Source organism: Gallus gallus, chromosome 2 (genome assembly GCF_016699485.2).
Source record: "Gallus gallus isolate bGalGal1 chromosome 2, bGalGal1.mat.broiler.GRCg7b, whole genome shotgun sequence".
NCBI classification, from domain to species: Eukaryota; Metazoa; Chordata; class Aves; order Galliformes; family Phasianidae; genus Gallus; species Gallus gallus.
In genome coordinates, this window is record NC_052533.1 from 19381463 (window position 1) to 19407030 (window position 25568).

At 37.8% G+C, this 25568-nt stretch overlaps 2 protein-coding genes across 2 annotated transcripts in view; both read right to left on the minus strand.

Moving 5' to 3' along the window:
- LOC771876 (macrophage mannose receptor 1-like) overlaps positions 1-20962 on the minus strand; it is a 31021-nt gene extending 10059 nt beyond the window's left edge. Inside the window, 20 exon segments of the mRNA NM_001318433.2 lie at positions 579-733; positions 2110-2224; positions 3177-3316; positions 3669-3769; positions 4625-4707; positions 5311-5480; positions 5578-5613; positions 6802-6946; positions 7519-7606; positions 8511-8638; positions 9872-10071; positions 10925-11073; positions 11873-11988; positions 13118-13228; positions 14428-14582; positions 15490-15672; positions 16548-16694; positions 17699-17812; positions 18475-18636; positions 20824-20962. Coding sequence (NP_001305362.1) covers positions 579-733; positions 2110-2224; positions 3177-3316; positions 3669-3769; positions 4625-4707; positions 5311-5480; positions 5578-5613; positions 6802-6946; positions 7519-7606; positions 8511-8638; positions 9872-10071; positions 10925-11073; positions 11873-11988; positions 13118-13228; positions 14428-14582; positions 15490-15672; positions 16548-16694; positions 17699-17812; positions 18475-18636; positions 20824-20890 — 2565 coding nt within the window. The 5' untranslated portion in view covers positions 20891-20962.
- Positions 20963-23201: 2239 nt separating this feature from the next.
- The window catches only part of MMR1L3 (macrophage mannose receptor 1-like 3), a 30164-nt gene continuing 27797 nt past the window's right edge, over positions 23202-25568 (minus strand). The window contains exons 29-30 of the mRNA NM_001319006.2: positions 24923-24955; positions 23202-23786 (exon numbers count right to left, since the gene is read on the minus strand). Of these exons, the coding sequence (NP_001305935.2) occupies positions 23641-23786; positions 24923-24955 (179 nt within the window). The 3' untranslated portion in view covers positions 23202-23640. The remainder of the gene's footprint in view (positions 23787-24922; positions 24956-25568) is intronic.

The window sequence follows — 25568 nt, forward strand, 5'->3', positions numbered from 1 at the left end:
TCTCTCTCTCTCTCTCTCTCTCTATATATATATATATTTTTGCTTTTTGTTTAACATATCACTTGGAAAAGAAATGTATCTTGGTTTATATCTTAAGTAAGAGTACTTTTCTTGGCAGATTACTTTAAGAACTGTAGTCAGTTTCTTAAATTTTTTGAGTGCAGCAAAGATATTTTTACTAAAGTTTATGTTAATCCATGCTTAATTTACTGAATTTCTAATTTGGATTCACACTGTACAAAGAGAATAATAAGGTAAAGTAAGAAACAACAACACTGATTATTTTCAGTAAAATCTAATAGGTCTAAGAATTCTAACTGTAATATAGCACAGAAAGCCTTTTCTGCAGTTATAAACTTCTGCAAAGGAATGAAGATAACTACATGCACTTAACAGGACTATTAATCTCTGGGTACAGCTTTAAAAACTTAATCACAATTGTACTCTTCAGTTTTCTGCTTTAAGCAGAAGATAGGCATCCTAGCTTAGATAGAACTCAGGCTGGTTCCACTAAGTTTGAGGATGCTAAGTTATGCATGTGCTGATTTTATTTTCTGTTTATCTGCATTGTCCCATACCTTCCAGCCAACTCTATTGTATTTACCCAAAGGGAATCCTCTTGCCCAACATGCATAATCGTAAGGGCTTCCATCTGTCCAAATATATGAATGCTTATCATTTAATCCTATCCAAGTCTCATCAGTGACATCCTTTAGATGGAAAGTGAGGAATGCTAAAAGAAAACAAATTTTAAAATGAGTATTTTAACTGGAATAGTTTCATTATATTAAAAATATAAAAGAAACAGTTTTTAAGATAAAAACGTTCCTCATAGAGTTCTTGCAAATATCATAGAAATTAGGGTTAGAAGGGAGTTTGAAAGAATTAATTAGTCTTCCTAAAGGTAGCATCAACTGTACATATGTCATTTCCGGTGGAAGTTGTACACTGTCAAACTTGAATTTCTGAGGGCAGTTCAAACCATTGCTATTTATCGCATTTTCCAAGGCCACAGCAAACAGATTATTTTTGTTTTTCCACCCTATACTGTTTCCAAGAGATGAAAGGCATCAATAATTTAGTCCAATCTGTGCTCTGGATCAAGCAGCTTTGGATTTTCCTTCACAGGGGCTACATAGATAGAGACTGCTTAGATGGATGCTATTTAGAATCAGAGGCTATTCTGGCCTCTTTACAATGGCCAAAATCCCAGTTAGTGGAAGCAAAGAATGAGTTTTGGAGAAAAGAAGAGGTGCTGGGAAAGGTCAAAGGGATTCAAGAGGTTGATGGATGAGGAGGGAGTAGAGGTTTTGGATGTCTGTGGACAATAAGTTCCTTCTCACATTGCCTCCTTCTCCTCCTTCTACCCTCTAACAGTGTTGATTCATGTTCAGTTTGCAGTTCAGCTTCAGATCTTATTATGGTTACTGACATCTCGTTTTCATGCAAAAGATTACTGCTATGTTGGTATAGATGTTTGCACCTAACCTCATTCAATTACTTCCTTCCCTTCTCCATCCCCTTCCCCTCCAAAAAAGAAAAAAAAAAAAAAAATCTTATATTTGCCAAGAATGTTTCAAATTCTAACCCTGACCTCCACCGTGCCACTATATCACCTGAAAAGGTGACATAGGTATTGCTTGTTGAAATGGTTAAAAAGCAATATTGAATATTGCAGCAGTCAGGAGAGTTTTTTGGACTATCATTTTTCTGTCCTTACCCTGGAGAGGTACTGGTGACCAATGCATAGTTTTCTGAAGATACATCTGACCTTGTAAAAGGGGAACTATGAGAAAGGTGGTGGTGGGTTTATCTTGCAATAAGATCACATGAGTATTAATCTTTACAATCATTACATGATTATTCTACAATTTCCCCGTGACTGGCAATGCCAGCAGGTTCTGTGCACTGTCATCAATACATACAGGACCTGAATGTTTTGATCCAGTGCAAAATAGTTATGTCATTTCAGAGTGCTCACATATTAAATAATCACAAGAAAGAATTTACTTGGCCACAGCAGTCAGTTACAGTTGTAACTAACAATTATGAACTCTTTGGTAAAATGTATTGGCTTTGTAGCTAGTAGCAAAGGTTGAGATATCATACCTTGTACTTGAGCATTGTGTATAGAGGCCAAATTTCCCCCTTGTTCTATACAAGCACTTCTTGCGGAGTACCAAGTCAGTCTCTCTTCTTCCCTGGATCCAACTATTTTATAACACTGTAGGGAGGGTAAATAATTAGGCAAAATTTCAGGTGTCAAAGTGAATTCTATTTGATTTGATTCATCAGTCCCTGCATACAAAGAGCAGCAGTTGGGGGAGCTGCTGAAATGCCATACATTCAGCCAGTGAGGAGTAGACACAGCTAATGACAGAGTTGTGGGTACAGGGCTCAGACATGTGGCTGTCCAAGGTTAACCTTGAGAAGAGACAGCAACTTTCATAAGCTGGAGAGAAATTAAGCAGATATCTAAAGAGGGATCACATCCCTGAAAGCTATAATCTTTCTGGGGGCTGAAAATATTTCTGGAATGGGACTGTGCCTTAGGGCAGATATCTCTCTAGTCAAGTTCCCTCAGTTGCAAGTCACAGACAGTAGTAGTAATTTTCCTATTGATTGATTGTGTTATGGGATTGAATCGTGTTTTTTTCTTTGTTTCTTCATGCTTATGTGATTAGGTGTACTTCTGCTTGGCTTAGCAAAAAACAATACTTTGGGGTTTTTTGGTGTTGTGGCTTTTTTTGTTTGTTTGTTTGTTTTTCCAATTAATTTATGGTTTGTTTTACTTGGCTTAATTGTTGTGGTGTCTGATTATGTACAAAAAACATGACCTTTCATTTTTGCAGCTCAGTGCCATCTAGAAAGAGGGAACTGCAGTTACACATCAGGATATTGGAACAGTATTTCTGTGCAATAAAGATGTCTAAAATAAAAAGAAACTTATAGAAACTGAAGAAGTAACAATGGCTAACTGTTAAATTATAATTTACTTAAAAATTATAACTTAATAAATGCAAGTTCAGAGGAAGGAGGAAAGAAAAAAGCCACAAAAGTTGACTCCACTGCTAATTAGAATGTCATTTAAGAGAGCAGTGTATAAAATGAGAGCATTTCTACTGTTGTTTACCTATAGCAAATCTTCTAAAAGCTGCTGATATTTGTTACTGTACCTTATTTTGAAACAAAATCCACATTTCAGGACATCCTCCCAGAGGTGGAAGTACAGTAGGAACAAAGCCTGAGTAAGTTGAATTGCGCCTTTCACAGATGAAGGTATTTTTCAAACCACAGTTTATATAATTCCAGAAGCCTGTAAATAAAAGAAATGCAGTCACTTTGTCAAACGCTCTTACTGCCATTGCAGAGGGAAACCCAGTCAATATTCATAACTCACAAATGTAACCTCACAGAGGCATATGAAACTGTCGCCATGTACACTAACAGCCCAAAACAGAGTCCTCCTCCCTCTGCAGTACATTTGTCCTCTATCAGCACTGGCACACATTTAAATCTCAATGTGCTTGTTATGAAAAACAGTTCCCGTTGTTCAGCAGCCAATTATGGGGAGCCTTAAGTTTAAACATGTGGCAAAAATTTTAACTTTTGATGCATAAGCCCATTAAGATGCTCGATCGAATATTTCGTGTTGCCATTTTACTCACCAAAATCTTCTTTCATTACCACACAGTTTTCATCATTATGTGAATAATTGGGTTCGCCCGGAGCCCAGGCAACATAGTTCACTGGGGTCTTACCTAGCCAGCTGAAATTAAAAAAAGGAAAGATGGTTGCCAGACAGGCACCTCCAGCAGCCATTTTGAGTTATGAGGTCTGTTTAGCAGAAGTGCTGAGCAAGGTATGGATAGTGACCAGAGAACAAAGGCTCTACATATACTGAGAGGACAGGTCCCCAGCGTAAGTGCTGCCTCTTATCTATTCTGTTGCATATATCTGTTGCACTAAAGTCCCATCAGTGTCCCATTTGGCCAAAGGCTGGATACACAGTGGTGGACTAAACAGTCTTCTTACAGTATGGATGAGGCTGTAACACCAGAGCATGGACTTGCCTTTCATTTTAGAAAGGTATCCTCATGAAAGTCTTCTACAAACAAATTTCTAAAACAGGTTACCTACCAGGAATTTCAGAGAGCTGTGAGATGCACAAGCTTCAGGCTCACGTAACTTGAGCCAGTGGGATTCCTCTGGTTAAATGTTTCTGTGCGAACCTCCTGAGCTTTCTACATAACTATTAGAGATCTGAGTTAATCCCGTCATGGGGAGGATGTCTAAAACATCCCAAATCTTGCTGTTTATGTTCATTGCCTGTGAAGGTGTGCTTGGGTCTCAAATTCAGATCTCTCAGTGTAAGACATCAAGTGAAATGAGTGTTACCCATGAAATTTTACATTTTTGCTCACCTTGATTTGGAAGGAACACACAGTTTTGCTTAAGTATAGAAAAAAAATAATATTCCTCATCTCAGTCTTCTGAAACCTACCCAGAGTTCTGTTACACAAGTATTATTAACTAAAGGAAAGAACACACAAGTATCCCCATAGAGTGAGATGAAATTACCACTGTTGTCCATTAGCAGCTTTAGTGCTCTTCTTTTACCCACCTGAGTTTCTGATCAGAACTGACAAATAAGCCAATGAAATATGATTCCTCTTGGAAAAATACGCCACTCCGTTTTCTGTTAATCTAAAACAAAAGTGATTGGCACAGTTAATCACTGTACAGTTCTTCAGCTGTGTTTTTGTTTGTTTGTTTCACAGACTCAGACCTGGGCTGCAAGAAGGCAACAGATGCAGGATGTCTGAACTGTTCTTTGCTACACCTTTAACATTCACGTGCCTTTTTTTCTCTTCCTACTAAAGACAGCAGTAATTTCTTTACAGGGCCTCGAAAAATATACCATATTACAAATATGTAACATAGGACAGAAACTTAGGACTTTAGCCTGGATAAACAGTTAAAATCTTTTTATTTTTTCATCTGCTCTGCATCAGAATTGAAAAGTCCCTCATCAGCATTCTTGGCTGCTGACCTCAGTCCTTCAGGAAGGCTGCAAACTCCCACTGCCCACTGCCTGCCTGTGTGGATGGAGCTCGGGTCCCTGTTTTGTGCTGGATACTTCAAGACCAATGCAGTAATTTTACCAGGCAGTTAAAATAAAAAAGAGTGGAATTCTTAATGGGTTCAAAAGTGCCCACGATCAATGTGCTGAATTAATGATTAGTACATAAATATAAATAAAAATAATAATTAATGTAAATAATAATAATTAGTAGGTTCAGTGCTTACATATTTCCATATAAATTGTCTTTCACTTTCATCCTCAATGACAACGAGATCTGCAAAGTTCCTCTGGCAAATTCTCCGTGCTTCTTCCATAGGGACACGTTCTCTGCTGAAATAGTACTGCTTATCTTCATATATAATCCACCCATCAGCAGTTTGCACAGCTTGATATTCTGGAAGATGAAGAAACATATTTGACATCATATCATGTCCGTACAAAGTCCAGAAACTATACAGTAAAACTTACATTGAAAAAGGAAAAAATCCTACCATATTTGTTGTTTGGTTCAGGTTTTAGCAGTGTACCTGTAAAATAAAACAACATCATGAGCAACATTCCAAACACAAAACAAACAAACAAACAAGAAAAATCACAAACTAGATAGATTTTATTTATGTAATGTTACACATGGATCTCCAGGTACACCAGGCTAGATAATGATGTTGCGTGCTAAAAAAATGAGATACTTAACTTCTGACCACCTCCCCTCTCACTGGGATCTCATCTAATCTACACATGTAATAACAGAGTCTAATTATTTCCTTTATTTACTTTAATTAATTAATTTTTTAACTACTGAGAGATCATCTAGGGTCAAGATGAGCTGATCAGTGCATCTCTGCCACAGTTTGTGAATTCCTCCTGAGCATCTCACAAAGCCCTCTGTGCAGCACAGTGGGCTCAGTGTGTCCGCAGGGCTGTGCAGTATGTGCTGCTGAGCAGCAGTGTTCTGCTGGTGTGTGACAACGACTAATCTACCCACAATGGAACAGGGATTCTTCCTGTTCAGGTAAGTAGTTTTTTTAATGGTAATGTGGTGCAGTTCTCACTATTTGTTGGCAGAGGTCCATTAGATATACTCAGTGCTGTTTGCGCAGCTGCTTGCTTCTCCTTTCCCCTCCCTATCCTTCCTCTCACTAGTTCCCCATGTGCATCCACCTTCCTTTTAACTCCCGGGAGCTTTTAAAGTGGATCCAGGAGTCCTTCAGGGCTACAGTAATTCTACTTTTTTATCAGCTTTTCAATATTCTAGTTCCTATAGCAACTTAACCCTCTCTTTGGTTCCCATGATCTGTCGTACAATGGGAACCAAAGTGGTTTTTTTTTAATCTTTTGTGAAGGAAACTCTTAGGGTCCTGCGTGTTCAGGTCTCCTGTGTGAGCCCATAGAAGGTAGAAAGACAAGGAGGAGATAAAAATAGGTAAAAATCTCCTTATCTTGCTAAGGAGATTAAGTATCTTTGCCTTGCAAATTTATTCAACCCACAACTAAAAGAGATAAAGCCAGAGATAAAGTAATTTCTTGAACTTCCTACATCTGAGTACAACTGAAATATCTCAACTTGTCCCTCTTGCTTTAAGTGTTACCTTCACCGCTCTAGTTTTACAATGAAAAATTCCCAATATCTTTCTTCTTGTAAATGTACTGAAATCCATATAATTTGTTTCTGAACTTGTGCTTATCACTCCAGTTAAATGGTGAAGTAGTCATACCTTTTTTAGTTTCACAAATCCAATTAAGCAAATATTCACAGTACAAGTCATTCCAGCGCATTTGGGGTGATCTATTAAACATAACACAGTGTTCAATTCCTTTATCATTATTAGGTTCATCTTCATCCCAGTTCTCATAAATTACCTGTGTGGGAAACACATCTCATTCACTATATGCTTTGAACTGAGTGGAAGTAATTGAGATTTTTGTCACACAATGTCAGGGTCTCATCAGCCCAAGCAGCTCATTTATGCAACTGAAAGGAGTTCAGAAAGCTCTGAGAGGGCTGGGAAGGTCCTGCCAGTCTGTTCACTTTCTATCACACCTTAGAGGTGAAAAGATTACACTTTCTAGAAAGCATGGAAGAAAAATGGATGCATGGAGGGAGTGACATTTATCTGACTCTGTTAGAGATGGTGAGCTGACTTCCCCATTTTGTCACACAGCAGGGCCCAGGCTGGGGTGTGATGAAGATCTAAGGGCACATGCAGTGGAAGATGGGATATAGCATGGAGCTAGTGATGAGTGATGTACTTCCATCAGAGTGCTGAGACAGTGCCATTGCTGAGACAATTGCTGCAGCTGTTCAGCTGATTGGTGAAGTGCTGCCCTGCAACAGCTGAAGTTTAAAGAGATCGGAAGAAAGCACTAAAACCATGAAAATCTATATGTTATAAAAGCTAGAAAAAAATAATATCCAGCAAATAAGTACTCACAGGAGAACCATCAATCCAGGTAAATCCTTCATCAGGATTTAAGAGAAACAAACCCATCCAGAAACCCTGAGTTTGTAGTCCTTTTTCCCTGAAAGAAATCATACAATATAGATACATGAATGCAGAAGAAGAGGAGCCATATAAATGCTGGAAAGCATAAAAACATGCAGCTTTGAGTCACAACTGAAGTGGGAGCTACTCTTTCCCTGATGGCCCAAAGCCAGGCTCATCAACTGCACTCTTTAACACGGAGTTCCCAATGCTCTGTGCTGGCATGGGTCATGTTGAAGTTAATTTGGAGAAGTGGAGTGGCACGGTGCTACCTCAGGTCCCATACTTGTGGCTGAAGTACAGTTCCTACTTGTAGCATGAGTTCATAAAAAGAGTTTTTAGTAAAAGTAAACTGTGAATAGAGAGCTATGATATGATCTAATAAATGAAAAAGTAATTTCTTTTTCAACTTCTCTGATTTCCTCCATGGCATTTCTTGTGATGGCACTTAGGGCAAAGTGGCATCTACAGTGCTAACATAAATGAAAGAAAAATAATTCATTTGACTTCAGGAGTCTTGAACTTATAGGCTAATAATTTCCACGTTCACTCAAGGGTGTTTTTGTGTTTGGGTTTTTTTGAATGTACGTATTAAAATATGAATTGTCACCATTAAAAAACCCACACAATTAGAGCTAAACATTTTAGTGTCTCCCTTTTGGAAGAGGGGGTTCACACGTGCAACGTTGATCAGAACTGGAGAACAGCTTTAATGAGAAACTGTGATGAAAACTTCAGAATTTCAAAACTAGTTTGAAATATTCAAGTTGAAATATGCACATATATTTAAAATACAGTTCAGTGTAATATTTCCAAATGAAAGTTTTCTATTTTCTTATAAAGTTTATCATTTTTATTCACTTAATTACTCACCTCCCAATATATCTTATTACTTAGCATAACATTAACATAAAAAAAAGATTGATTGTGCAAGTACTCACAATGCTAACTGCCATATTAAAACTTGATCTTCTTTTGAATTGATTGTAACCAGATTTCCTCCTATTTCTCTACAGAATTCTTCAGCTTCAAACCAATTCTTCTTTAGGTTTTTGTCCCTCACAAAGAACTATTGAGAAAAAAATTGTGATAAGTTAGTAAATATACAAAGTTTGATGTAAAGATATGATTGTCTGTAATTGAGATCAATGTTATTCTAGCATCCCTTTATAACTAAGACAACATCTATCAAGACCTATAATATTAAACATAAGTAGACTGTACTATCTTTTTCTCTTCTATTTTAAAATAGTAAGGGAAGATTAGCCTAGGTTTCAGGGAAGAACAAAAAGTGTCACAGTAGTTTATAGCTTAATTAGAGCTTTGAACACCGAAGGGCTCAAAGAAAAACAGAATTGACTAGTCTTAGCATTGTGCAGTAGAAAGCAGGAGATTATTGAGAAATGGGAGGCGGGTAAATCAATATGTTGAAATAGGAAAGATAATATGGATGGAGACAGACATCTTGAAAGGTGCTGATGCAGGCTGAGGAACAGCTTTTATACAGCATTGCAAGCTCTGCATCCTAATATGAAGTACACATGGTCTTGAAGAATGATGCTTGACATTTTGGGGCAAGGATAAGCAGCAAGCAGATACACAGAAAAATCAATGATGAGGGTAACAACAATTAACTGGGTGTGACATAAAAGTTGATACCCTTGTAAATAGAAGGCTAAAATCATGTGTCCTTCCAGAAGGCAGAATCTCAGGAAAGAAAGGGGAAGGATACTTACATAAAGACTTGGAAGAGCAATGTTTCATATTATTGACATTTTCTTCATCTATTTTGCTTTCTCTTTACTTTTTCTTTTCAGAAAAGGGACATTTTTAGTTCAATCCAGAGAACACACAAAGCTTTTACTTGCTGAATTGTCACCAATGGCAAACTAAATCTGGATCTAAAAGTATCACTAAAAATATCACGTTCTATGAAATAAGGCTGACAGAGGGCCAGACTTCCATCATCTTTCTCTTAGGAGATGTTGTTTTATTCAAGTGACACAGCCAGCTCTTGAGATTTAGTACTACGCTTGTCTGAAGTCCCAAATTCTTGGAAGTAGATAAATGTGGTGAGGTTCTCACCTCTCATTTCAGTAAAATGAAGCTTATTTTTAGTTTCTCATTTTCATTGCTCTAAGCTCTTCCATTGTTGTGTTTTGTTATATTTGATGGACTTGTCTCATGGGGTTTTTTTTGCATGTGAATTCTCTAGAGGAGATAATTCTCCAGAAATGCCCAACATTTGGGTCCCTTCATGCCAGGCCACGTGCTCAGGCTAGCAGGGCAGCCATGCACTGACCTTGAAGCACGAGTCTGCATGCGGGGCTCCATCCCAGCCCTGGGCACAGGCAGCTGCAGGAACCTGGGCAGGAGGAGCCGGCGGTGGCACTTCCACTGCCTGCTGCTTGCAAAGGAAATTTGCTGTCTCCTGGCAGCTAATGACATCCCATAATCCAGCACTGGCTCCAGTTCCCATGGCGACGCAGCCTTGCTCTTTTCCTTTGTGATACACAAAAGAAATGAACAAAATCAAAGTCTAATTGCTCTCTAGGAAATTAGATCTTTGTATTCATACAAAATTATGATATAAAGCTGCATATTATGCAGATTTAAAGCCACCATGGTTATGAAATTATTCTAAATATCTCTTGCCACAGCGTAAAATATGGGTCAATGAACCTCAGAGACTCACCTTTCCTATAACTGGAGACTGCAGATTTAGGATACAAATGTTCCTTATCTTGCCACCCCAGGGAAATCACAGGGCACATAGCACTTGATTTTATTTTCGTTTGTAACAGATGGCCTGTCAACTGCTTTGCAGTTCTCAGAATCCAGGTAATTCAATTTCAGGAAGGGTGATATCAAGTACAACAAGTCTGTTTCAACACATAACTTGCTACCGTGAAGACAGGAGCCTCCAATCACCTTTTGTTGAAATGCAGAACAGCTGGACACCTGCTCTCCATTTCTCACCTGTGGGTCCCATACTCTGCCCATAATCATTTTCCTCATAGTGATGAGTTGTTGTTAACAGGTGTTAAAAATTAAAAAAAAAAAAAAAAAAAAAGGAGAGAGAGACTATGGATCTTGTCAGCTCCTATACAGTATTGCATTCAGTGTAGCCCATAAAAAATATGTTTCTATACAGATTTACAGGTAACTGAGTTACAGAGCACCTGACACTGCTGTAGATGTGGAGCAAAACACAGGGTCTGTTGATATTCGTCACCTACAGCTGTAAACACAAAAGTACCTTCTCTTATTTTCAGTACTAGAGGATAGAAAGCAGAAATCTGCTTGAATTTCAGCCAGACTCTGATTACAAGGGTTGAGCTCATGCAGAACTTACCTGGCATTGCTGAATTCCAGTGTGTGAAGGAAGGAGTTTCACCACTGGTCCACTTGAACATCCCTCGTTTTTCTGTGTCAGAGAGACCGAGCCAGAAATACTTTCCAGACCTCAGCCCAGTCAGACTAATCAGGAAGGCTTGCTCATTCCTGAGGTGGAAAACAGTGTTCAAACACACACATTGCCTTCCACTGCTGATCCAATTGGTACAAATAGATTTACCATGCTATATGACCCCAAGGGAATTAGTCCTCAGAGAAGTTCAAGCAAAACCTCAGTAAGCTTTAGTGTGGTTGAAAGAAGTTGGTGATGGACAACTTTCTCCTTTTAACCTGGTTCTGTCAAATGTTGAATATCACCATTGCAAATGTCACAATTTGTGATGCCTCAAATCTACCAGCAGGTGAGGACTAAGCTGCAGCCAAATTTGCTACGCATTGCCTCTGAAAGCAGTGGTGTTCATCAGAGACCATGAAGTGCAAAGCCCGTTTGAGATGGAGGTGGGTGCCATAATACATTATGGCTATGGTAGAAATGTACTGGGAGAATTCCTACATTTGTTCAGAAATTGGTGTAGAAGATGCTTAGGAATTTTATTTTATTTTTTTAATTTCCTACATTTATGAGATAACGCTCCACAGTAAATGAAGGAAAACAGTAGTAACCAATTTTCAAAAGAAAATAAAAAATAAAAAATAAAACAGAGGCAGCCTTGATTAGAAATTTAAAACTAAGAGAAAAATGGAACTCAAGAACCCTCAAAATTTGAAAGCAATTTTAATTAGTTAAATAGAAATCCCTAAAACATTGTCTTTTTTCTTTCTTACTACTGAACAATTTAAAAGTATTACTGAAGTGCTTTCCAAAGCTTTCAAAAAAAGTGACAAATTTTGAAGGTTTCTGAAGTAGAAGTACTAATTTTGAAGTAGAAGAATGATAATTTCCTACCTGGTTTCCACTGTAGCTAGATAAGCTTTGCTCTGCTCACATGTCTTGTTTGCATCTGAGAAGGTTGCAAGTGCAGAACCCACCAAATAACAGTGAAAACCATATCTTTTCCAGCCCTGTGAAGAGGAAAAGGATGACCTTAATGTGAATTTTAAAGATATTTCAATATAGAAATTAGCTCTGCTCTTTTATATGTAAGTATTTTATATTTAATTTGTTGCAGCTGGGATTAAAAACAAGATCAGATTAGGCAAATTTGTTAATAAACAAAAGATGTGAGTTTTTTGTTGTTTCTTTTTCTCATACAAAAGGCCTTTTTACTTAAAGGATGACAATAAACTCTTAATTTCTTTTATATGTATATGAATATTCAAATAGTGACTGTGCTATCACATTCCAGTTCTGTGTAAGGCTGGGTTTGTGCAAACATCACCATAATAAGGCAGTGATTCATTCAGGGGGAGCTGTGGCCACACGTTCCGTAGCTGCAGGATCTGACATGATGAAATACAGAAGTATTCCAGTTCTAAAATTAATCCTTGTATAAGCACAGCTCCGCAAATCTGCCCCTGCCACCCTTGGAGGAATAGCAAGAATTTCTGAGTCAAGAGGAACCTAGCCACTGCTTGTTTGAGGTGTGGAAAGGAGCATCACTAAACATCCCTGCTTCTTTCTGTTGTTAGAGAGATTGGTGCTGACTATAGTAGATTTAACGATTCTCCAAAAAGGTGAATTTTGGAAGAAATAGCCCACTGATTTCACGAAAAGGCCAACTAAGTAATCCATCAGTAGTAATATGGTACAGAAAACTTGATCTTCTTATGTTTGGAAATTAGTTTGTTTCTTTTAGAGTTCTTAGAGTCTTAGTAAAGACTTTGCCGTGAAAACTTAAAATAGTGGATTTGAGAGACAGAACAAAGTGGCTTGAGGCAATTTTGCACATTTGGCTATGAGTATAAATAGAACAGTAATGAATTGATGTAAAAGATATATTTGATTTTGTTACAAGGTGGAACACCTGGGAGTGGGGGAAAGGAAATATTCATTTATATGTAAGTGATTATTTACATTCTTGAATATTTTCAGAGCGAAAATGAAGTCTATCCATATATTAATAGTTTGTTTGTGGGAAAAGACTAGGTTTCCTCAAAGAAACAAACACCAAGTCTCTAAAAGTATCAAGAGCAAGTAAAATAATGCATGTTGATTTTCCCTAACATAAATCATTTATGAGACAGCATTTACTTCCTGGCAGCCTGGGTCCTTGATCTTTTCTTCAGGAGACCGCGATGAGGGCTTCTTTTTACAGATGTAACCAAATTGCTTATCACAAACATCAGTTGCCCAGTAGCCATCCTAGAATAGCAGAGAGAATAAACAAATGGAAAAATACAGGCATTTGTAAGCGTAATAATCATTTTCCTTCTTCTTCACTACAAGATCCACTGATGTATTTTACGTAAGAAGACTATTGGATTGTTGATGGAGATTTCTTAAAGAGAAAAAAAAGGACTCATTTGAGGAATGGTTTGAGGTTCATTTGATGCTGTTGTGAGATGAAAGAATGAAATAAATTAGATTTTGAAGTCTCGGCATTATTGGCTATTACAACTACCTATTTCATGAGAGAGTTAGTGAAAGACATCTCATCCAGAGCTAATGGATACGCATTCATAGTGGTAATATTTTATTATGCTTATGGCAAAGAGATCATTGAAACAGAAATAATGTACACCTAAATGTGTCACAGTACATCCAATTATTTCATCCATCAAGGAGAAGACTGAAAATTACTGGTTTCTATTAAAGAAGGAATTATGTTAAAAAATAAAATTGAAGTAAGAGCTTTTTATCCATGAAATGGGTAAATGGTTAAGGATTAATTCTATTAATGTCTAATACAGACAGACATAACTATTGTTCTAATCTAATTGTCAGTTGTGCATTTTCAATTTTTTTGTGTGTTTGTTGTTTCTTTTCTTTTTCACGATACTTCATATATGTATAGGCATATACGTGTAAATGAGTATAAAAACCCAAACAATCATGATGGCAAGAAAATAAAGTCTGCAGCGCTTCAGGTTATTTGGCATATATGTTACTGCCCTTATTGCATTACAGAGGAGAACTATGAGCTAGTGCCAGGTCTTTGTGCCCCAATGAAGTGATATAGGTAAACTTAATGGTCTACCACACTGAAAAACAAGGTATGCTAACAGCATCTTTGATAACCACATAACGTATTACTAGCTCAACTTCCTTTCTCTCCAGAGATAAAACTTTTTTTCATTGTTGTAACCAACAGAATAAAAGTAAATTCTAATCTAAAACTTGTGGATCTGGCTTTCCACCAAGAAATTTCAAAAGGTAGTATTAGAATTATGGTGCCTCTCTAATTTTGATCTTCCCTGTTCTCTCAAGTTTTATCTGATTGATACCAAATTTGTTTCTAAGATAAGATATAAAAGACTCCTGAATAAATAGATAGTGGCATATGATTTCAGTCTGAGGCAGTTATTACTTTTCATTTCTATAAAATGGTTGCAAAGTTTTACCTGCCCCTTCATAACAACACAGTCCTCTAGACCATTCCTGTAGGTGGGATGTCTACGCTGCCATGTGGTGAATGTCACAGGGGTCCCATCGCTCCACTCAAAGTAGAAATGAGTCTTCAGGTCATTCAGGCCCAGCCATAGCTCTTCTGTTGGCACTGAAGCATGGAAAGAGAAAGATTTGCTTATTGTTTGCTATGTAATACAGCAAACGCTTCCAAATCCAGAACAAAAAGGAGTGATAGAAGTTAGGATGTAGTGCGCAAGAGGTGGCCTTCATGCTCTAATTAAAGTGCTGGTTTCTGTTCAGATCTGTAGTAAGGGATGATTTGGTTGGTAGAGAAAAGATGCCACCCATAAATCCCTGAAATTAATAAACATGTGTCTCCTTATGGCTGACGGAAATTTTTTGCAAACTGAACAGCTGTGACTTAGAACAACAAAATACCCCCAGTGTGGATATAAAGCAATGTGTCTCAGTGTGCCCCACTGATCAGGAGATGAGATGGAGTCCAAGGTACAAAGACATTTGCCAATACATTTCCTTAACTCAGGATCCTTCAAGAGTCTGTCAGGAGTGGTCACCAAGCCCAGCATGCAAGGCAAGTGTCAGGACTGGTTGTGACAGATTTGAGGAAAGTCAAAAATGAAAAGCATTATTTTCTTAGAAGGAGATATATTGAGAGGTTAACCTCAACAAGAGGTTTTACTCTCAGCAGGAAGTTCAATTTCTTTCAGATTTGAAGCTTTGTTCTGGAATTACTGAGATGTAGAAAAAAAGCACAAAAAATGCAAATATTAGAGAACTTTATGTGGGAATTCTGTTATCTAATTTTGTAGGGAATAAGATTTTTTCTTTTCACATATCAAAACATTTTATAATGTAGATTGTCTCTTAATAAATATATGCTTATGTTTATGCAGGAGCAACAAGAGCTGACAACACCATAAGTTAGATACAGCCTTCAGCTTGTGATATTTCAGAGAAAGCATTAATATTTAATGAAGCCCAGCTTTTGTATTGCAGATGTGCCAAACAAAATAGAGGCCCACTTATACACTCACTGTAACCAAGCTGTGACACCAGAAAGCTGTATTCAGTGATGCTGTGGACACTGGCCAAGTCTCCACCCTGCCTCTTACACGAAGTCAGAGCATCTTTCCACGCTTTGGATTCTCTTTGAATGCTGTAGCAGTGGCTTGCATATGGCAACCAACCCTCTGTGCATTTAATTGGTGTCATTTCCTCTGAAATAGAAGCACAAATTTTGAGAGCAATTTTATAAAGAGTAAAAAAAAAACATTCTTTACAAGAAGTAGTACTATATGAATAAACACAAAGTTGCAGGTAGAAATGCAAATATCATCAACTAAGAAGCAAATGTCATTAAGGCACAGTTTGCTGAATGTGCAAATAGAATGATAAGAATGATTAGCCTTTCGATGTCAAGTAAAGCACCAATAAAAACACCCACATTGTGTCAGAGACGCAATTTAAAATTTTACTCTGGAGAAGAGAGATCAAGGCAGAGGTCAGCCTCTCTTCTCTTCTTGCTATAAAAGCAGCTTTTATAACATTCCCAGACAACAGCCTCTGGCAGATCCCTCCTGTAGGGGCCATGTCCATAGCTATGCTGATGTGTCATTGAAGTCTTAGGTCTCAGTAGGCAACAGATGAAACACAGCCTGTGTTAATGCTGCTGCTCCTCCTGCTCTGCACATATGAACTCATTCAGTTGCATATAGTTGTTGTAGAGGATTTTTTTTATATTGATATAAATCGATATAAAATCAGTCATTGTAGTTGCTCATTTGGAGCAAAGAAAAACCATGAACTTCCTACTGTTTGTATGCAAATGCCATTGCTATCACTGGTTACTGTGACAGAGCAACTTCTATCTGTTTTGATAAAATGAATGTATGACGGAACAAAATAACAATATTTGCCTATGGATGATAAATATATTACACCTTTGTCCTCTCATTATGTATGAAAGCCCACATGTGCATATATAGCTTTGCTTTTGGAAATCTTGGTTAAAAAATAATGTTGCATTCCCTTGTCTTTTGTAAATTAGGGATTGTATTCTCTGAAAATCAGGGAAAAATCTTTCTATACATACCTCTGGTTATATTGTCAAATTTTGAATTGATTTTTCTCTTTTTACAGATGTAGCCAAATCTCTGGTTGCATGCTTGGTTTTCCCATTTAGCATTCTGTCTGGGATTCATTGTGCCACAGATTTTCCCAGGAGCTGGGAAAGGACTTCCTTAGAGTAAGAGAGAAAAACAGATTCTCACAACAGATATATATATATGTAAAGATCAACAAATGGATTGCATTGTCAGTAGAACCATCATCTTATTGTGATTTTTTCCAGTGCTTGACGTGAAGAAGCCCTCCCCACAGGATAACTGTGGTTGTAATTTGCAGGGTGCTGCTTTTGGTCTTTATACATTGAGTGAGATAAATGACTCTCTCTAGATTTTGTCCCAGGATAGTATGGGGAACTAGTTCTTTTCCTGATACACTGGTGCTTGTAGGCAAAACAAACATTCTAGCATGTCTCAAGAAATTTGCAGTTGTTCTTTCCTATAAAACAGGTTTTCTTTTTCCTGTTTTGTTGTAAAAAAGCCTGTAAAAGGAATTGAAAAGTCGTGACACAGTACCAGACCTGCCAGTGCTGAGGAACAAGAAGGTAATAAGGGGACATGACTACTTGCTGGGTGGTGGCCACTTCCTACAGCCAGCCTGCTACCCTCACTGCCCTAGCAACAGCAAATCCCACACCCACCCTCTCCCAGCACTCTGGGCAGCTTTCCCTCCTCTCTGGGCCATCCCTCTGCCCATGTGTGAGGTGCACCACGAGCTCCCCAGTCTCTCTTCCTACACATCGCTCCATGCAGTTTTGCATATAGTAGTGAGGAATTATGAGCTTGCTCTATAAGTCTCTCCATAATATTTAGAATTTCTCCAGACAACACAGTGCCATTGTTTTCTAAATATTTTGCTACTTTTTGAAGGTTTGATTTAAATTTATACTCTTGGATAACATTATGGAAACATTCTGATCTCTGATCTGCAGGGTTAAATATCACTCCAAAAAAGACTCTCCATTCATAAATAAGCTCTTTGCTTACGCGAGAAAATAAAAGGTCTTTGGCTATTGCAAATGAGCACGGGCTTCTCTGAAATAGAAGCAGCTGAGGAGTTTAATTAGTTGGTGTCTTATCACAATCTATTCCAAGATTATAAAGTAAATGCAGTTCTTACCTGGAGCCCAGTTTAAATATCTGAAAGGACTGCCCCCAGCCCATTGCCATCCACTGTTGAAATTCAAAGTGTTCAATCCAATCCACAACGCAAAACTGAATTTTTTAATTAGCTCTGAAATAGAAAAGAAAGTCAGTGGTGCCTTCCTATTCTCATTATTAGCAACCTCATCTAAAAGAAATAAAGTCAAAAGTAATTTACTTTTCTTGGTTTTAACAAGTCCACAAATACTACTTTTCACATTAATGAAATGAACAGATTTAAATATTAAGACGTTTAAATGAATAATTGTAAAATAGCAGGGATCTCATATTGCTAGCAAAAATGGCAAATCAACATCTAATTTCACTATTTCAATAACAGTTTATTCAACATATGTTCCCATTTATAACCCCTATGTTGTTAATAACAGTCCTCACAGCACAGAGGAAAGAGGTAAATTTGAGGACTAGACTTTAGTGCTGATTGGAAATGAGTACACCGTTAGGTAAGGAAAGTGGAGGGAATCTTCCAACTGAAGCAGGGCGCAGACATGGCAGCCCCTATCTGGAGTACAACAGTGCGATGGGACCACTTTCCTCCCTGTGCTGGTTCAGGACCAGTCCCAAAAAAACACCAGCTAATGGAATTGCTGCTCAGAGTATCATCCTTGTGGCTCCTACTGAACCACTGATCTTCACTGAGCCAGGAGACAAGGCAGCCAACTGAATCCTCTAAAGCTCTGGAGGAGCACAATTCCCCAGCACATCTTATGGTCTTGTTTTCTACTCTTTTACCTCCTACATATTCTTGCTCGTGTATCTCTGTGATGCTTAATAGTTCTGCATTTTGCTCCTGACAGCTTTTCCTTGCTTGATGCCATGTTAGAGCTGATTCTGAGTTTATTTGGTAGAGAACACCAGTAGAAGCATCTTCTGTCCAAAATCTCTCTGTGTTATCTGAAAGAAGTGAAATGGAGTGCTACCGTTAGGGTATTGGCACTGCATATGCTAAAAGAAAATGAAGTACGTAGTGATGCAAAAACTATAAGGCGGCACAGTGTCAACCATATGTACAAGAAGTCATGGCCTTACATTGCACCAGGGAAGATTCAGGTTGGATATTGGGTTTTTTTGTTTGTTTTTTTGTTTTTTTGTTTTTTGTTTTGTTTTTTCCTAAAAGAGCAGTGAGGCACTGGCACAGGCTGGGCAGAGGGGTGCTGGAGTAACCATCCCTGGAAGAGTTCAAGAGACATGTAGATGTGGCACTGAAGGATGTGGTTAGTAGGCATGATGGGGATGGGTTGATGGTTGAACTAAATGATCTTTGGGGCCTTTTCCAACCTTAATGATTCTATGATCAAATCTAAAGCACCAGAAAGTTTGAAATTGGATTAATCATCCATTTAAAAATGTACTTTTTAAAAAATTAAAAACATTATTTTAAATTTCTGATTTTTGAATGAAGTGAGATGATACCCAATATTACTCAATGCTTGTTTTTAATCCACAAAGGGGATAGTAATACTACATAAACCACGCACATCTGTATATTAAAAAAAAAAAATATTTCTGGATGAAGTCAGAGGAAGAAAGCAAACATACAGCTGAACTATGGCCCTGGAAACTCCAGGGAAAGGACTCCCTCTTAGTTCATCAGCAGGAGAAGTAGCTTGTTCAAAAATTGCAGAACCTGGCCTCTGGCAGCCCAAGGAGTTGTAAAAATAGTCTGTGTAACACCAGTGTGCAGATCAGTTGCAGCCTTTGCAGAACAACTCATAAAACTTTGTGAAACTGTTGCACTGTTGGGAAAGCAGTTGGCAAGGAAATCAAAACAGACTGTGTCCAGCCATTGAGGAATCTCAAGCATAGGTTTGTTACAAAGATGGGAGAGGAAGATAGTTTTAGCAGCAGCATGCTAATGGAGGCTTGCGGGAAGAGAAAAGAGCATGACAGATAAATGGGTGTTAAAGGAAAACAAGAAGCAACAATGTATAGCAGTATAAACGAGAATTGACCTACAGGACATACTTAGGGAGTAAAGAGTAGTGATAATTTTGGAAAGAAAGATAATAGTCCAGAATCAGACTGATCATGCCATGCACTGAAGTCACATGGATCAGACATACAGGAAGGAGCCTTGCAGGTGAGTCAGGACATGGCTGGGCTGAGCCAGATTCCAGAGATTCTTCTTCCTTCCCCTCAGCAGAGAGGCAGCCCTCAGCTGCTGGGACTAATGTTCAGACATTATTTTCACTTATTCACTTGTACTCCAACAAAGATGTGCACGTTGTAGCTGATAATAAACCTCACTGATGGATCAATAGATTGTTTTCTCAGCAACATTTAATGAAGACTTAGTAGAACTATTTACCAATCCATTTTACTATCTAAATTAAGAGGTCATGCTATCTTTTTAATTTTATTATTATTACTATTTGCATCTAGAAATTTTAAATAAAGTGTTGTACTAGCATGGTTTGAGCTTTAAATGTTGTGTTCAGAGTTTGGTGTGTAAACCTTGTAGGAAAATCTGATTCTGCCCTGTAATGATAAGCTGCGGTTCCTGAAGGCACAAAAACCCCAAGTAGATCTCACACATTAAAATGTTTACTGCATCATAGTGTTCTGTGCAGCTCAGTAGGTTCACTTCATTATTCCATCTTTTGTTTTTAAACAAACATAAAAACAATACAAAATGAAATAAAGCAAAACAAAACAAATCAGGCTGATGAAAAGGAATACAGGTCAGGTAGTGACAGTCATCACTACAGCTAACATGAATATATGGCTCTAAAATTCTATAACTGATCATTGCACTATGGAGATGATGGGGAGAGCAAATAGAGAGAGCTCTATGCTACCCCACCTCCCATTGCCCTCCCCTTACAGTACCATCTAAATTAGCACTTTCACAGAAAGAAACACCAGTTTAAGTATCCTGCTCTTATTATCTTTTCCCTCAACATCTGCACATCTCTCCTCCTTCACTGTGAACTGGGAGCTACCAGGATAACATGTTCTTTACATCACATATCAAGTCTGACAGCAAATATAAAACAATCAGTCTGTCCATTAAAACTGTAAATCTGCTCAAGGAAAAATATTTTCATACCTAATTTAACACAAAAACAGCAGGAAACTTACCCAGAGACTGCAATTGCAACATACCACGCACAAGGCAAAGGAAAATCAGGAGCCTGTCAAGGGTCATTGCAGATTGTATTTTCCTTTCATTCCTCTACCAAAAGTATTGCATAAAAGCCTTCTGAGTGAAGATAGTGACAGATCCTTCTCTCTGTCAAAGTGCTGATGTACTCTGAATAAGGACATATCCTGTCATGTGACATTTTGAAATAACTCGAATGCACACTGGAAACATCACTCTCTTCGAGGAGCAAGCTCCTTCCAAAATTGGCATCAGTTAAATTCAAAGTTTTGACAAAAAAAAAAAAAACTGAAAAAAAGTGATAAGTAAAATAATCAACGTGTAGTAGGGTCTATATGCCAAAGTAGAATGTCATAGGAGGAACAAATATCTTTGCTTTTACTTATAAACTGTTAGGAAAAATTAATGCATAAAGTGGTTGACTTGATAGTTAAAAAGTACTAAGAAAAGCTTTTTCAGAAAAAAAGTTGCCAGACTTCAGTTAAAGTAGGAGCTCAATAAATTGTTTAATAAGTTCGCAGCTGAGATTCAGGGAGAGCTTAGCAACGGCAGTGCACACAAGAGCAACCCACAAGAGTGAAGCTGACTGGTGTCACAAATAGTGTAAAAAAAAAAAAAAGACATAGAAATTGACTTCACTGGGTAAAACCACGTTCCATATGCATCTGATACCACAAAATGAAATAGGTTTGAGAGAGGGAAAGTACCTGGAGGACACAATTTCCGCCTGGTTCCCTCTTCTCCCCGAAGTGACAGTCACACTCCGGTCCAAGTGGGCTTTAAGTTGCCTCAAGTAAATGGATGCTTGTGAGGTTTCAGCTCCCCAGGGCTGAGGGATGATGGGGGAGAGATCAGTGCAGACACTGAGGCAGGCTAAAAGTTAACTGAGGAATTGATGCTGGTTACCATCATTTTGGGATCAGTGTTCTTCATACTTCATTTTGCTTGTGCCAGAGGCTAGACTCACCACTGTGCTAAATTGTTGGTTTTCTTTATGCTAAAAAAACCTGGGTCCCACCCCCTAGAAAATAAAGTTCATTTCTCTTTATTATTATTTCTTTTACTTTTCCACCATGCAGAGTAGGCCCTACGCAGCCTAGAGAAGCAATAGGCAAGCAGAATGCTGGGGCCATCTGTTAAGCACACAAAGCGGTCAGTGTCTACATGGCATTTGTGGCTCACCTAATTTCTATTTTATTCTGATTTCTGCTATTTTTCAAATGGCGTGATTTTTTTTTCTTGCCGATTCATCATACAGAGTTATCTGCTGCATTCTTCAATTTTCAGTTCCTTTTACTTGCATTTAAATATGGCAAGTTGGTGCTTGTTTAAGCTGAATACAAAGAAGCGAGAAGAGAAGCACTCTTATTAAGAGAACTCATTGCTCAGATCTGAGCACATCCCTTCTTGTTTCCTCAAATAGTCTTTCTGGTGCCTTTGAGGGACAGTTCCTGGCGGCAGCGTGGCTGAGCCTTTCTGCTGCATGCACATATCTACTAGCAAGTAGTAACAATGACTGTCTGGATGTTCTTTGCCTGCTGATAACCTTCAGCAGTGCGCTGCTGAAGCAGTATTTTAAGTGTTACCACTTTTTAAAATAGTGCTGTTTGTTTAATATTGTGATGCTTCCGAGAGGCAGCTTTTAGCAATCAGTGCCTGCCGTGATGGGTGTGGACAAAGGCTGCCTCTATCCTGTAAAATAAACTGGTCTTCAGAACAAAATATATTGCAGTTGACCAACCCATTAGTAGACTGAAAAAATAAATACAGCTGAGTTTATGTATGTGTGCATATATATATATATATAGTATGTATGTAGGCATGAACAGTATTTTCCATGGCAGAAAATGAAAATGAGCAAGATTTCTGTAACGTGACAGAAAGCATAACAAGATGACAAAGCAACAAAGTCTTAAGCTGCAGCGAGTGAGAACCTGCTTAGATTTGATAGCAGTAGGCACAGAAATAAAAGAAAGAAGCTGCTTACTTCAAGAAGGCCTGGAAGGTCTTCAGGTAGGCAGAGATCTTCATATGAGATACTCTCACCTCCCTGCCAACCCTTAAATGAGGGCTGGGAAGGGGCGGATCCTGGCTTCATCCCTTCCATTCACTCAGATGCATTGCATACACCTGAGCAACCCTGGGTTAGCCTGGCTTTCCCACCAGGTACTCAGTCACTAGTTGAAATCATGACAGCATTTCCACTACAGTTTTATATCCCAAGGTTATATGAAACAAGTATATGCAGCTCCATTTTTTCAGATAAATGCAAGATGCAGCTACAAGGAACAATAGTACAGGTGGACAGCTGGAGTGAAGTTTATGAGGCAAAAGGATTTTACAATTGCAAAAAATCTGAACAGTTGTAATCTTTTATTGTTTTTTCAATTCTTTGCATACCCACAGCAATCCAGTTCTTAATAGTAATCACATTTTATTGAACATTTATTCTCACAAGTTGACATCTTTTTTTTTCAGTATGTTCTTTTTTTCCTTGACAAGCTATTTACATTACCATTTTTTCTAAGGCTCTTAAGGAGAACACCTTGACTGTTACAAAACTGTAACATAACTCAGTAACTCTGATTTTGTAAAATATGCATGGTAGAAAAGATACAAAAATACAAAAGAAACAAAAATATTGCAAATTGAGAAAAAGGATTTAAGATTGCTAGAGACATTTAAAAGATACATCCTTCAATTTCAGCAAGTAACTTCCTCCCCTGAATTGGCTTTTGCCACAGAACCCATTCTCACCAATTCCTTAATGAACCAACACATCATTTAGAAGTGTTTCAATCTCTCAATAGTTGGTTTTGCCTTTTTCTCTTGTAGATGTAGATTAACACACCAGCTCCAAGAAGACTGAGAATGGCCAAGAAAAAGAGAGGCCAAACAGAGGGATGAACAGGTGGATGAGTATCTTCATTCCGTTGCTTGTCTGAAATGAATGCATATTACTGTGAGAAATCTTAGTATTTCTTTTATTACACATACAACATGTAAACCAAGCTGTTCTCTCATGAACTAACTCAGACTGTTCAGAGCAAATCTGAGCTCTGAATGATTGCTGATCAGATCCCTTTGAACTGAATGATAGCCAGATCCCTTTCGCTAAAGCTAATGTGGTGTCAGTGGATCTGAGTTACAGTGATATACAAAGCTATCTCTCAAAGCACGCATAAAAGTTCAATAAGTAATGTATCTATGATTTGTTCATCATTTGACTTTTGAGCTCTATGGCTAGTCACCTTCATTCCATGGCTTTCTTCTGCTTTTAATTATGTAATGAATAGAGCTGACTAGGAAGTTAAAGACAATATTCTGTTTCCATAAGGAGCCACAACGGGGTTTCTTACTCATTGATCAACACTGGCAAGAGAACCTCCTCAGTCCTCATTCTGTTCTGCACCTGTATGCATAGTTCTTTATAAGGCAGTGAATCAATATGGGAACAACAGTCTTGCATAATCTTGTTAACTTTTAGCACGTTCAGGGCCTGGGGAAGGAAATTGCCTTGTGTTCCCCCAGCATGGTGCTACTGCTCTGCAGGGAAAACATGGAAGAAACTTTGCACAATCTCCCAGTGCCTTACTGAAGAAATGGGAAAGAAAAGGCTGTCTGAAGACCTTAGGACAACAGAGAGCAGATCTTGAAAGCCACAATTTTGATTTATTGACTTAGGTCATGCTTTATAGTTTTGGGATGCTAATTATTTGGAAATTAATTTTCCTATCAATTTGTTTGCAATAATTCCTATAGAAGCAAGTTGCATATACATCTATATAGACTTTTGCAGTTGTGTCTCCCCCCTTCTCTAAGTCTCTAGCTGGGTCACTGATGAGCTTGTCAGATCTGCATCAGCCCTGCAACAATTCAGCCACCCAAGACTATCCGAGCACTCATGTGCCTGTAAAAGGCAGCATGGGATTATCCTGAGTGATTCACAATTATTCATCTCAGTAACTGCCAGCAGGGTGTTCTCTAAAAGGGGATAATAGGAAAAAGTCATTTTAAGGGGTTTTTTTTTTTTTTTTCTATTTAGGTTCTCATTAGTTTTCTTAGGAAAGCTCTTACCTTTCTGTAGTAGAGGACTCCCACTTGGTTCAACTTCAACAAATATCAGAGGGAAATAATATAACACTTCATTAAAATTCATGTTTGATTATTTCTCTAAAATTATACAGGATCAAAAACCTGAAGTATTACTACTACATTAGTATGATTAATTAAATAAAGGGCACCATGAGTGAGGCAAGAAATAATTTGCTAGAGTTTCATCTTCATACCTAGTCTTATCAAACCATAACATTCATTAAAATCTTTATTTTTCTAATCTCTACTGAAATCTGAATTGTGACTTAAAAGCATAAATTCAAAAATATTTTCACATTTTACTTCAAATATTAATTTACAAAAACATGATATACAACACTAGAGATTTATTTCACACAGTGTGTTCTAATGTGCCCATATTTAGCAGGAGGCTCCTGTTACAAGCCTGAGTTTCTTAAATGTCTTCCCTAGAAACTGTCCTATGAGTTAGGGATTTAATCATCCAAGCTTCCTATGCATAACAGAGGGACAAACAGAGAAAAGATCTCCATAAAATCTTTTGTTATTAGCATTGTTGAAGAAAGAGATACAAAAAAATGCTTCAAACTTAGGAAAAGTGGGAAAAATAAAACATACCAGACACTCTTAGTCAACAAGAAAAATTACT